The sequence below is a fragment of the Coenobita brevimanus genome, chromosome 110 (assembly GCF_032717465.1).
Source record: "Coenobita brevimanus isolate Jiangsu-jjx chromosome 110, ASM3271746v2, whole genome shotgun sequence".
Taxonomy (NCBI): Eukaryota; Metazoa; Arthropoda; class Malacostraca; order Decapoda; family Coenobitidae; genus Coenobita; species Coenobita brevimanus.
In genome coordinates this window covers 24,271,345-24,284,387 of record NC_137063.1, presented here as the reverse complement: position 1 = coordinate 24,284,387, position 13,043 = coordinate 24,271,345, and the positions used below count along the sequence as shown (strand labels likewise).

At 54.9% G+C, this 13,043-nt stretch overlaps 1 protein-coding gene across 1 annotated transcript; it reads right to left on the bottom strand.

Moving 5' to 3' along the window:
* Window positions 1-10,343: 10,343 nt before the first annotated feature.
* On the bottom strand, window positions 10,344-10,835 carry LOC145417513 (uncharacterized). Its single transcript, XM_080286221.1, has one exon. It carries the CDS (start codon window positions 10,833-10,835, stop codon window positions 10,344-10,346), a length of 492 nt encoding a protein of 163 aa, XP_080142347.1.
* Between the last annotated feature and the right edge of the window lie 2,208 nt (window positions 10,836-13,043).

Sequence of the window (13,043 nt, the reverse complement as noted above, 5' to 3'; positions counted from 1 at the left end):
TCGGGAGAGACTGCGGACTGCGGTCTCCAGCGTCTAGGGGTGCCGACAGGGGAGGGCTGTGGCATCGGCTTACGCTGGGGCCCGTCAGGTGCGTCTGTTCCAGAGCCAGGCGTAGGGAGCGGAGGCCAGGGGAGGCTGTGAGGCCTGTCTGGGCCACTCTGGTACGGGAAGCCTGGGCTCTCGTCTCCTGCCGGGGTGACGTCTCGCTCCTTGCCTCCTTCCGTGCACCTTTGGAGCGACAGTGGGCCGTCTCACGAGGGCGGGAGCGACAATAGGCCGTCTCACGAGGAGGGGAGGGACAATAGGCCGTCTCTACCAGGGCACCTTCGGAGCGACAATAGGCCGTCTCACGAGGAGGGGAGCAACAATAGGCCATCTCAACCAGGGCACCTTCGGAGCAACAATAGGCCGTCTCACGAGGAGGGGAGCAACAATAGGCCGTCTCTACTGGGGCACCTTCAGAGCAACAATAGGTCATCTCACGAGGAGGGGAGCGACAATAGGCCGTCTCTACCAGAACACTTTCGGAGCAACAATAGGCCGTCTCACGAGGGCGGGAGCGACAATAGGCCGTCTCTACCAGGGCACCTTTGGAGCGACAATAGGCCGTCTCACGAGGAGGGGAGCGACAATAGGCTGTCTCTACTAGGACACTTTCGGAGCGACAATAGGCCATCTCACGAGGGCGGAAGCGACAATAGGCCATCTCTACCGGGGCACCTTCGGAGTGACAATAGGCTGTCTCACAAGGGCGGGAGCGGCCATAGGCCGTCTCCTGAGGGGCGCTGTCTGGAGTGTCTAGAACAACTCCACCCCTAGCTGGTTCAACAATCCCACTCCGTGAAGGTAGTGTCCTTCTCCTACGACGGCGACGGCGTGGTGGCTGCATGACATAGGGGTGCATGGCCCGGGCTGACGTATGCTGTTGTTGCTGGGGGTTGCTCCGACTGGTGGCGGCTACCCCGTGGGGTCTGTGTGGGAGTGTCGGCACGTTCCCAGGCATACTGGGCTGTATCTCGCCTGCCCCGTTGTCGGGGGCACTATGGTATTCTTCTGTTTCCATTTCAGGGGCATTACGGTGTTCTTCTGTTTCTGTTTGGGGGGCACTGCTTTGTAAGTCACGCATTTTAATTATTAACACTTTTTCTCTACTGTTTCCTTGTAGTAAAGGACATTTGGATATTTTACTATAGGGAATCTCTCGGGGTAGGAGTCTTACTGTTTTTTTTTTTTTTTTTTTTTTTTACAAGGGCATCACTCATGAGTCTGATTCACCAGAACTTAGTTTCTGCACTCGTCCTTATTCATCCGCCTGTGATTTCACTCGCCCCGGTATTCATCATACACTAAGTCACTGTATCACTGTTACACTAATTCAGGGGCAACATCACACTTAGCATAAGTCACTTAACTAATTCTGGGGCAACACCACACTTAACATAATTCAATCATATAGTGGGGGGCGGCGGGGAAACACGCCGACGACAACTCCGCCGGAATAGGGGCACCGCCAAGGGAGGGCGTGCCAAGAGGGCATGGGATGACTTGCAGGGGCGTCCTCTCTCGTCCAGGGCTGCAGGTGGCGAAGGGGCCTGTAGTCTCTGAGCTAGGTACAGGAGTGTGGCCCTCAGGACTGGGACCAAACAGGTCCAGGAATCTCTGGCTCAGGTCTCGGCCGGAGGTGGAGGTCTTCCGCTGTTGGGGTGTGGAGAGATCACGCCCGGCCGTCCTGGGGAGGGCCTAGAGTACCCGAGGACTGCAGTCCCCAGGGTCAAGGGGCACCGTCAGGGAGGGGCTGTGGCACCAACCTGAGTTAGGGTCCGTCAGGTGGGTCTTCTCCAGGGCCAGGCATAAGGAGCAGAGGCCGGTGGAAGCTGTAGAGCCTCCCTGGGGTCCTTCAGTGCTGGAGGTCCAGGCACTCGTCTCACGCTGGGGCGGTGACACTGCTTGCACCTCTCTCTGGCCATGGGGCCCGGCTATCGGCCGTGGCTGCCCAAGGACGCAACTATAGGGCGCCAAGGCCCGGCTATTGGCCGTGGCCTGAGTGGGGGACTCAGCGCGCCTCTGGACACCTTCAATGCGGCTATCGGCCGTCTGACGAAGGTGGGAGCGGCTATCGGCCGTCTCCTGCAGGAGGGAGGGTGAGCGGCTATCGGCCGTCTGACGAAGGCGGGAGCGGCCTCTTGCCGTCTCCTTCTGCTGGAGGGGTAAGCGGCTATCGGCCGTCTCGGGGGCAGCACCTTCGGAGCGGCTATCGGCCGTCTCGGGGCCAGCACCTTCGGAGCGGCTATCGGCCGTCTGTTGAAGGTGGGAGCGGCCTCTTGCCGTCTCCTTCTGCCAGAGGAATGAGCGGCTATCGACCCTCTGGGGGACAACATCTTCGGAGCAGCTATCGGCCGTCTGGCGAAGGCGGGAGTGGTTATCGGCCATCTCCTGCAGGAGGGGGTGTTTGGCGGCTATCGGCCATCCCAGGAAGGACACCTTCTGACGAAGGCGGCAGCAGCTATTGGCCATCTCCTCGTTACCCTCAGGCCGGTGAGACACTGGTTCCCTTTCGAGGGGTGGGCAGCTATCGTCCGTCCCTAAAGAGAAGGCACCTTCCTGTAGAAGGCGGGAGCAGCTATTGGCCGTCTCCTGAGGGGCGCTAGTTGGAGCTGGATAGACAGCTCCACCCAGCTGATATGGCGGTCCCACTCCCTGAAGGTAGTGTCGTCTTCCTGCTAGGGCGACGGTGAGGCAGCTGGGTGCTATAGGGGCGCACGGTCTAGGCTGACTTGTGCCATTATCGCACGGCATCCCGTGGTTCAGTTGCGGCTACTCGTGGGGTCTGGGTGGGGGTGTTGGTGAGTTTCTGGGGACACTATGCTGTAGATCACTCATTTTAAAATGTCCTGATGGTAATCAAGACAAGAAGTTGGCACCCCATATTGCATGCAAGCTTGGTGTAAACCACATGAAATGGCCACCAGGTATGCCTTTTGCTATATCAATGGTTTGGCATGAGCCAAATGATCACTGTCCAGACTGCTACTTTTGCCTCACCAACACCAAAGGGAATTCAGTGAAAAATCGGTCCAAGATTAGGTATCCTTATGTACCTTTCCTAAGGCATGCACCCCATGGCCCTGAACTTCCAGTTCCAGATCCTCCATTAAGTACCACAAGTGAATCAGAAGCTAGTGAGGAGGAGTGTTGCATGGATGCCGACTTTAAAGAAGATTTAGAGAGCAAGAAGTCACATCTCATCAGTCAAGTAGCGCTGCATGACCTTATAAGAGACCTAACTCCCCTAAGGAGAGAAATAATTTCCTAGGATCTCGACTCAAGCAATGGAACATGCTACAAGGTGAAGTTTGTACCACCACCTTCCATCAAAGACATGAAAAGCTCTCAATGTACTTCAAGATAGATGACAGCATTGTTACTGTTCCGATGTATCGTTAATGCAACACTTTGTCTCGTCCTTATTAAAATGGAAAATGGCGGTTGTTCATAGACTCTGGGAAGAATGCACTGAAGGCAGTCCTTATCAGTAATGTAAATGAGCTTCCACTGTGCATGCCCATGGAATGAATGAAAGTTATGAAACTATGAGTACTCTGTTGACCGCTACTTGCTACAAAACAAATCAGTGGAGCATCTGCGGGAACCTGCAAGTGAACTGTTTGCTTCTAGGACTTTAGCAATACACAAAACACATGTGTTTTCTCTGTTCATGGGACAGCAGTGCAGACGCTAAGCATTGCACACAAAAGGAATGCCCAGTGCGACCGAAAGATATGACTGGAAGGTTCAACTGTCTTAACAAATCTCTTGTTGACCCTGAGAAGGTATTCTTGTCTCCACTTCCTTTGAAACTTTGATGAACAACTTTGTGAAGGCCATGGATCAAGATGGTGCTGGCTTCCACTGCTTGTTAACGAAGTTCCAAGGCATTGTATCTGAGGCCAATGTAAAGGCAGTTTTTTTTCAATAGTCCCTTGAATTCATCTTATACTCAATGATCAGGATTTTGTAAAGAGCTTATCTGAGCTGGAAAGGGCTGCCTGGGAGAGCTTCATGGTTCTTACCAAGAATTACCTAGGAAATTTTCAAGTATCTAATTATGAGGGGCTTGTGGACAAGATGTTGAAGACATAGATATAAATAAGCCTCGATGCAGCATGACACTAGACGCGTCTGCGCGGCCGCCATCTTGTAATAGTCGAGGCAGACGAGTCGTGTTCCTGACAATGGGCAAAGTTGACCACAATTTATCTAGAAATGCTGCAGCAATGTGCTGCTTTTGGGTGTAGAAAGCATCGGAATATATTTATGGTGACACCGATAGCACAAGTGGGTCAACTGTTTGTTTATGCAAGCATCCTTCAGCTGCTTCCCTATCCCCCGAAAGGAGGATGGGTGGGTTGCAGAAGGGAAACTTAAGCCTGCAGTCCATCGAGTTCATGTTTCAGATGAACCAGGAACCACAACCATTACTACCTGAAATACCAGCACCAGGAAGACCAGCACCAGTGGGAGACCACAGGTAGGCATGGAAAGGGTCCGAGCCAAACGGGCATACGTCCCCTGTCACCAGACTCCCCTCTTCCCCTTAAAGGAGCTCGTGGGAAGTACGCCACCCTGCTGCACTACTCAGGCCAAACCAGCACTCGCCAGGATCAGGGTGGGACTTGCTCCTTGATGGACACAGACAGAACTGCGATGACGGCCACCATCCAAACTGGGGAGAAGACAGCCTCCGTATGCATCTTATCTACCACTCACTGCAGGACCGTGGCGACAGCCACCGCCCACGCCGGGGAGGGAACGGCCACTGTCCTTCCCTCATCTGCAGCCTCCACTGGGAGCAGAATCGCAGCGATGACCACTGTCTGTGCCGGGGAGAGAACAGCCACTGTCCTTCTCTCACCTGCTGTCCCAAGGCAAGGCAGAACTGCGGTGGTGGCCACCGTCCGCACCGAGGAGAGAACGGCCACCGTCCTTCCCTCATCTGCTGCCTCCACAAGGAGCAGGATCACGGCAATGGCCACCATCCATGCCGAGGAGAGAATGGCCACCGTCCTTCTCTCACCTGCTATCCCAGGGTCAAGTGGAACTGCGGTGGCACCCCCTGTGCCCGTCGGGGAAGGAACGGCCACCATCCTTCCGTCGTCCGCTACCCCTGTGACGCCCTTCAAGGGCAACATCCCTTGCTTGCCTCACCCTTCCAGAGGCTGAGTGGAACACCCCTCTTGCTCTCCCCATGGAGCTAACTCCCAGCAGAGTTACAGCTGGAGATGATCTGGAGTGGCTCCGTAGTGAGTCTGGGGATATGCTCCCTGCAGCCAGTGCTCCTACATCGCCCCTTGCTGTCGGACTCCCAGAGGAAGAGACGCTGCAAGCAGCCCCTGACCTGAGCGAAGCCACAGCCCCCAGCCACGCACAGGCATCCCTAGGACTCCTGGTCGAGACCTTCCCACCCCACCAACGAGCAGTCCTTCCCCAGGAACAGGCACAAGGAAGCGTGCCTGCTCGCCCTGTTCGGCCCCAGTCCTGAGGGCCGAGCTACCCACCGAGGCCCCACCAGGGAAAGGCCTTCCTCTACACTGCCTAGCAGTCCACCTCAGATGACCCGGCCCCTGACAGTGGTCCCATGTGTCCTGCGGGAGAGTACGCCTGATGGGACCCCTCCCACACCTGGACGACACATGTAGCTGCCCAGTCACTGGTAGCCCAACCCGGGTCCTCTGTGTCTCAGAGAGTGTATTAATCTGTACATTGTATTGAGTTTAGTATTGTGTATCTTTGTGGCAATATAAGTGTAAGGTTGGTTGACTCGAGCTTGCATGGCCTGTTCCTCTAGTTGCATTCTCTAGAACCGGTCTCGTAGGGAACCCCAGACCAGTCGCCCGTGCACAGAGAGCAAGGAGTTGAGCTCTGAACCAGTAGCATAACACCACCACAACAACAGCCACCACCATAACAATCACCACCACCACAACAACCACCACCATAACAACCACCATCACAACAACAACCACCATAACAACCACCACCACAACAACAACAACCACCATAACAACCACCACCACAACCAACAGCACCACCACCACCACAACAACAACCACAATGACTGCCACTACCACCACCACCACAACCACCACCATCACCACAACAACAACAACCACAACCACCACCACAACAACAATCACCACCACAACAACAACCACCACCACAACAACAATCACCACCACAACAACAACCACCACCATCACAACAACAACCACCACCATCACCACAACCACCAGCACATCAACCACCACCACACAACAATAACCACCACCACAACAACAATCACCACCACAACAACAGTCACCACCACGACAACAACCACCACCATCACAGCAACAACCACCACCATCACCACAACCACCAGAACATCAACCACCACCATGCAACAATAACCACCACCACAACAACCACAAAAACAACCACCACCATCACAACAACCACCATCACCACAACAACCACCATCACAACAACAACCACAACATCCACACCACCACCACCACAACCAGCACAACAGCAACAACAATCACCACCACAACAGTCACTATTATAACCATCATCACAACAACCACTGTTATGCTGCGTACTCAGAGCTCAACTTCTTGCCCTCTGAGTATGAGTAACAGATTTGGTTCTTTCCAAGACCGGGTCTAGAGCATGCAACCAAAGGAACAGGGCTCAAACACAGGTTAGCCAATCTTACACGTATATTGCCAGAAAAAGATACAAGTTGCAGGACATAGTACGAGGACACAGAACAAACACAATATCAGTACGTAAGGATAAGAGCTGGACTATAGGAGACAAGGTAGTTGCAGGTGTCGCCCAAATGTGGGGGGCGTCTCGTCAGGCGTGCGCTCTCGAGAGAGGTGCAGGTCCCTTGTCGTGTGCTGGATCATCCAGTGTGGGCTGCGGGGCGGTGTAGAGGGAGGCCTTTCTCTTGTGGGGCCTCTGTGCTTGTGGCAGCCCTCGGGACTGGGGCTGAACAGGGCGAGCAGGTGCACTGCTCTACACTTGCCCTTTGAGGAGGAGGATGGCTCGCTGGTTGGTCTGGGTAGGTCCCGGCCGGGAGTCCTGGGTGTGTTCTTTGGCAGTTGGAGGCTGTGGTCTCACCAGCATCTAGAGGACGTCAGGGGCTGCCTGTGGTGTTTCTTCCTTGGGGAGTCCAGCAGCAGCTGTTGACGTCGGGGCGTTGACTATAGTGAACACACTCCCAGGCTCACGATGGGGCCACTCCAGACACTCTCCAACAGGGACTCCACTGGGGAGTGAGCTCCACCCCTTGGTGTGTGGGGGGAGCGAGAGGGGCATCCCACTTGGCCTCTGGAGGAGTGAGGCAAGCAAGAAGCGTTGCCCTTGAAGGGAGCCGCAGGGGTAGCAGACGAGGGAAGTACAGTGGACGTTCCCTCCCCGACAGGCACGGTGAGCACTGCCACGGTTCTACTAGTCCCTGGGACTGCAGGCGAGAGGAGTACAGTGGATGTCCTCTCCCTGAGAAGCACGGTGGGCATTGATGTGATCCTGCTCCCAGCGGGGCCTGCAGGTGAGGGAAGTACGGTGGAAGTTCCCTCTCTGACAAGCACGATGGGCATCATCGTGGTACTGCTTGGGTTTGTAGGTGTGGGAAGTACAGTGGATGTTCCCTCCCTGGCAAGCACAGTGGGCGTTGCTACAGTACTGCTGGGGACTATGAGAATACAAGTCCCACCCCGATCCTGGCAAGTGCTGGTCTGGCTGGAGAGTAGTGTGGCAGGATGGCATACATCCCACTGGCTCTGTTGAGGGGAAGAGGGGTGCATGGTGGCGGGGGATGTAGGCCCGTCTAGTCTAGGCCCTTTACGTGCCTCCCTGTGGTCTCTCCTTGGGGTGGGTGTTTCGTCATCCTGTCCGCGTGCCTTTTTGTGGTCTCCCCTTGGGATGGATATTTCACCACTGTCGCGGGTAAAAAAGTCACGTCCCCGTGGCTGGAGGTGGTAGGTGTCTGATGTGGACGTCTGGTGGGATGCCGTGAGGTGGCGGAGGAGGGAGGTCAAGTGGTGCATGGGTTGGTTTGGCTCCTGGCGTGGGTGGTAAACTATTTCGAGGTGGAGGAATGTGTAGTCTTCTGTAGGAGGTGCAGCAGTTGTGATGTTCCCCTCAGATGATGTTTGTTCCCCTGGGCAGGGGTCCAGAGCACGTGTCTGATATTCATCTCTGGCGGTACGGAGTATGGTGACTGACCGGTGGCTCTGGGCTGAATGCTGGGGACGAGTGAGGTGACCTGGGTTTCACGAGGTCATAGGGGACGTGCCTTAATCGTCCTCGTGGGCCTGGCTACTGGAACTTTCCATCCGGCCTGGTGTATTTTGAGGGTTGGGGGGAGGTGTTTGGTGTGGGTGAGCTGGAGGTGGATTGTGTGGGTGGTGTTGTTGTTGGTGGTGGTGAGGGTGTTGGGGCGTATCTTGCAGGTGGGCGGGAGAGATGGCCGGATCTGGTTGTGGTGGTAGTGAAGACAGGCGTGGGTGGTGAGGAGCTTAGGCCACGTGTTGAGCTGGTCAGGTTGGGGGGGAGGTTCTTGGTTTGGGCAGTGGGGCTATTGTGTTAGGTGGTGGTGGTGTGGTGGTGATCGAGGATGGGGAGCTGGTGTGGGCTCTGGTGTAGGATGTGGGTGTGGAGTGAGGAGTAGGTAAAGGTGAGGGGTGCGTGGGTGTAAGGTGCCCTGTCCTAGGAGCAGAGGGGGTGATGGCAGGTGAGGGTGGGATGGAGGGCTGGCCACGTGGTGAGGTGGCCAGGGGTGGCGGTGCTGCGGTGAGAGTTGAGGTGGGAGGTGAGGTCGCTGGGGGCAAGTGGGAAGTCTGTGGTGAGAGTGTGGAGTTGGTGGGGGGTATGGTGGGGGATGTGATTGTGGAAGGAGGAGTGAGTGAGGGTGAGGAGTGTGATGGTTTGAAGTAGCATGTGTATGAGTCACTTGAATCGTCGGGGGAGAGGGGTGGTTGTGCTGCTTCCTGGGTGGGGGAATGACTGTGGCGTGGTTGAGGAGTGGCAGGTGGTGGGCAGAAGAGATGCACATGAGGATTGCAGTAGGTGCGCAGGGTGCTGTGGCACTGGTTGGTTACTTGGTAGAGGTTGGGGACGTTGATGAATGTATTTGATCCCATGAACCGGGGTGATAGTTTGTTCGGGACCGGTGACTGAGCCACCACGACAGAGTCGCCGGGCTTGTAGGGACTGGTGGGGATGGTGTCAGGTTGAAGGTCTTGGTGGTTTTGCATCTTCTTGGTTTTGCAGGTGATGTAGTTGGCTCTTGAGGTGGTGAAGGGGGTCGGATGTGGGACACGTGGAGGGTGGCTGTAGGTGGTGTTGGAGCAGCAGAAGTGGTGTTTCTCCGAACACTTATTCATGAGGGGTGATGCTGTCTTCTCAGGGACGGGTGTTCATCCCCCACTGCCCAATTTTTATGTGGGCTGGCCAGTCCCTGTTCTGTGTCTCTTCTATTCCGGCTTGTACCTAGTTGAGGAGGGTACAGTGGCTTCTCTTGCATATCCCATTACCCTGTGGCCAATATGGAGAGAAGCGGGAGAGCTTGTATCTGAAGACGGTGGCGAGTTCCCTCCATATCTTGCTGGTAAACTCTGGGGTATTGTCTGAATGAAGGGCTTAGTGAATGCTGAAGTAGGGGAACACGTGGCGGAAGAGGGCGTCGGCCACGGCGAGAGCGTGGTGTTCTTTGGCTGGGCAGACAATCAGGAATTTTAAGCATGTGTCTACGAAAGTTACAATGTATTTGTAGCATGATTTAGGTGGTAGGGATCTGACTACGTCCACAGACAAGAGTTGTCATGGCTTATGAGCAGTGGTTTCCTGAAGAGCCGGGTGTCTGTGTGGCAACCTTACCGAGTGCACAAGCCCGGCAGGCCTGAATGACTCAATTGGCCAAGTTAGAGGGGCCTCATGTCCAATACATGTCATTAAACACTTGTAGTAGTTTCTTGGTCCCGAGATGTATGCCGTTGTCCGAGTGTAGGTGGGTCATTGTGTCGAGGGCAGTGTCTGGGTTAAGCGCTATATGCCTGGTGTGGGTGAACAAGTGGTCACCATGCCGGTAGAGCTTGGAAAATACTTGGGGTGGAATCCAGCCGTGGCAATCTTTGTCCTGCCATTGATGTAGGAGGCTGGTGGTGGCACTGATGGTGTTGACGGGCAGCCGAGATAAGGCATCGGTGTTTGTATGTAATTTGCCAGACCGGTATGCTGTGTCAAAGCTGAATTCTTTGAGTGTTTCTCTCCACCTGATCAGTTGGGCATTGTGGGTCTCAGATTGGCACAGCCACTGAAGGGACTGGTGGTCCATAATTATGTTGATGTGGGTGCCTGACAGGTAGACAGGGAAGTGGTCCAACGCCCAGAGGGTGTGTCTTGAGGGTGTGAAAAGCTTGAATGCGGTCTTCTGTCCAGGTAAACGGTTCACCCTTTCTCGTTATGTCGTGCAGTGGTTTTGCAATGTTGGAGAACCCTTTCACGAAGCGCCGGTAGTAGGACGTGAGCCCAATGAAGGCACAGACTTTGTGGACATCTCGGGGTAGGGGGAGGTCTGTGATAGCACGCAGTTTGTCAGGGTCGGGCACTATGCCTTCCTTGGAGATGACGTGTCCCAGGAAGGAGACGGACCATTCAGCCAGGACGCATTTTGACAGCCTGAACTTGAGCCCCGCCTGTTGGCTTCTGGTGAAAGCTTGTTTAAGGCACTGGAGGTGGTTGCCCATGTCTGGCTGAAGATGATGACGTCGTCGAGGTATGCCACGCATATTTCCCAGGTGAGGCCACCGAGAACTGACTCCATTAGCTGGGAGAATGTGGCAGAGGCATTGCATAGTCCAAAGGGAAGGACACTGAACTCATAATGTTTCCTGTTGATGGTCAAAAATGCTGTTTTGCCCCTGTCTTCCGGGTGCACAGGGGCTTGCCAGTACCCCGATTGGAGATCCAGGGTGGAAAACCAGGACGCTCCATACAGGGAGTTGAGAGTCGTCTATCCTGGGTAGGGGAGTGGCGTCCTTGGAGGTCACGTCGTTCAGTCGCCGATAGTCCACACAGACTTGCATGGTGCCATCTTTCTTTTTAACGAAGACGACTGGAGAGGACCAAGGGCTGGTGGATGGGGATATGATGCTGGTATTGAGCATTTCCTGGACCTGCTGGTCATCCTTAGCCTGTTGTTTGGGTTTTTTCCTTCGAGATGGTTGGCGAATAGGTGGCCTTGTGCCAGGTATGTGGTGTGGCCGATGTCATCCGGTCCTGATGAGAAGAGGTCTTGAAAGTCCAGGAGGAGGTGTCGGAGGCTGTCAGCTTGGTGTGGTGTGAGGTGTTTAGATAGAGGGGGAAGGGTGGTGAGGGAAGAGGGGGGTGATGTGCATGGCTCAGCCTCTTCCATATCACTGATCACTAATCCCTTGGGGAGGGTAAGGGGGTTGGAGATGTTGGCGATGCGTACTGCCCCGAGGTGTGGGGGGGAGGAAGGCTGGAGATAGTAAACAGGAGGAGATGGTTCCCAAGGGTAGGTTTGGAGAAAATAAGATGGATGTTCCAGTGGGCCTGTGCAGGTGGAGGAGATGGTGGCAGGGAAGGTGGTGTGAGGGGGAGCAGGATGGTTAGGGAAGTGGAGGATATGGCGGGGGTAGAGTGGGCCGAGGGGGTGGGGGTGGGTGTGCACATGCAGTGTGGCTGGGAAGGGGGGCCTGGAGACTTCTGGCAGTGGAGGCATCGCTTGTGGCAATCGATGCTGGTGCGTAACTTCTGCAGGAGGTCCAGCCCTAAGTAGCCATCGTAGGCACGGCAGGTTGAGTCGAAGATGATGAATTGGTGCTGGGCAGACATATTCTGATGGGTGTCAGCATGTAGGGCCTGGGCTTCCCCAGGGGGCCATCCCCAGCATCTATGAGGTGCGCTGAAGTGGGGAGGAGCGGGCCAAAAGCCAAGGCATGGCGAGAGTAGAAATGATGGTAGAGGTAGGATCTGGCCACTCCCGTATCAACCAGTAGTCTCGCTTTCACCCCATTCAGTCTCAGCTTGTTATAGACTTGGGGGAGGTATTTTTGTAAGGTGGCCCCCGCCACTGTTGGGAGGTGTGGGGGTGGTCCTAAAAAATCCAGCTGTCGTGGGGCATCTTCCTTGCTGAGCTCTGTTTCCCAAGGATCGGAGTAGTCAGCGGTGGGTGCATCGTCCTCGGTGCAGTCATCCTCTATGGAGGAAACTTTGCAGCACCCGTGGGTGGTTGGTGTACATCAGGCAGCTTTCAGCTGTTCCCTGTCATGGATAGGACACTGATGACTTCTGGTGAACTCCCATGGGTTGATGGAGATAAGGTTGACGTTCTCCTTAGGGGTAGGGTGCCTCTTTGTGGGAAGAGCCCTCAGCATGGTGGGTCGTGCTGAAGGAAGTGTTGTTGGGGGGTGTCTGGGGTTTGGGCTGTGGTGGCTTGTGAGTGGGGACTTTGTTGACAGCACCGATGTGTTGCGGGATGATGCAAGCGGCGAGGAGGTGCCTGACCAGCTGGATGTCCTTATCGAGGTCTCCCTCGGGTGATAGATTGTGAGGTGTTCTCTGATAGCACCGGGGAGGATCCTTAGTAGGGTACTGAAGATGTGTTGTTCCTGGGTGGCTGCGTTGGCCTCCGGGTAAGCGGCGGTGACGAGTCGCCTGGCCTGGATGATGGTGTTATCCAAATTGCCGTTGTAGGTGAGAGTATCAAGCTGGGAAAAGACAACGACTTTGCCTAGTGATGGCATGACTGCTTGGGTCACGATTTGTTTGAACTGTGCCCATGTCAGTTCAGGGATGATCTTCGTAGCGATGCTCGAGACTGCTTTTCCCAGGTGGGGTAGAGTTACTGCAATTTTCTCCCTGTCGTGATCGAATCTTATGTCTAATAATTATTTGATCATGCACATATACATGTCTATGTCGCACTGTTCAGGGTCAAATTTTGGCAATTGTATGTGTGGTTTGGTTGCCAT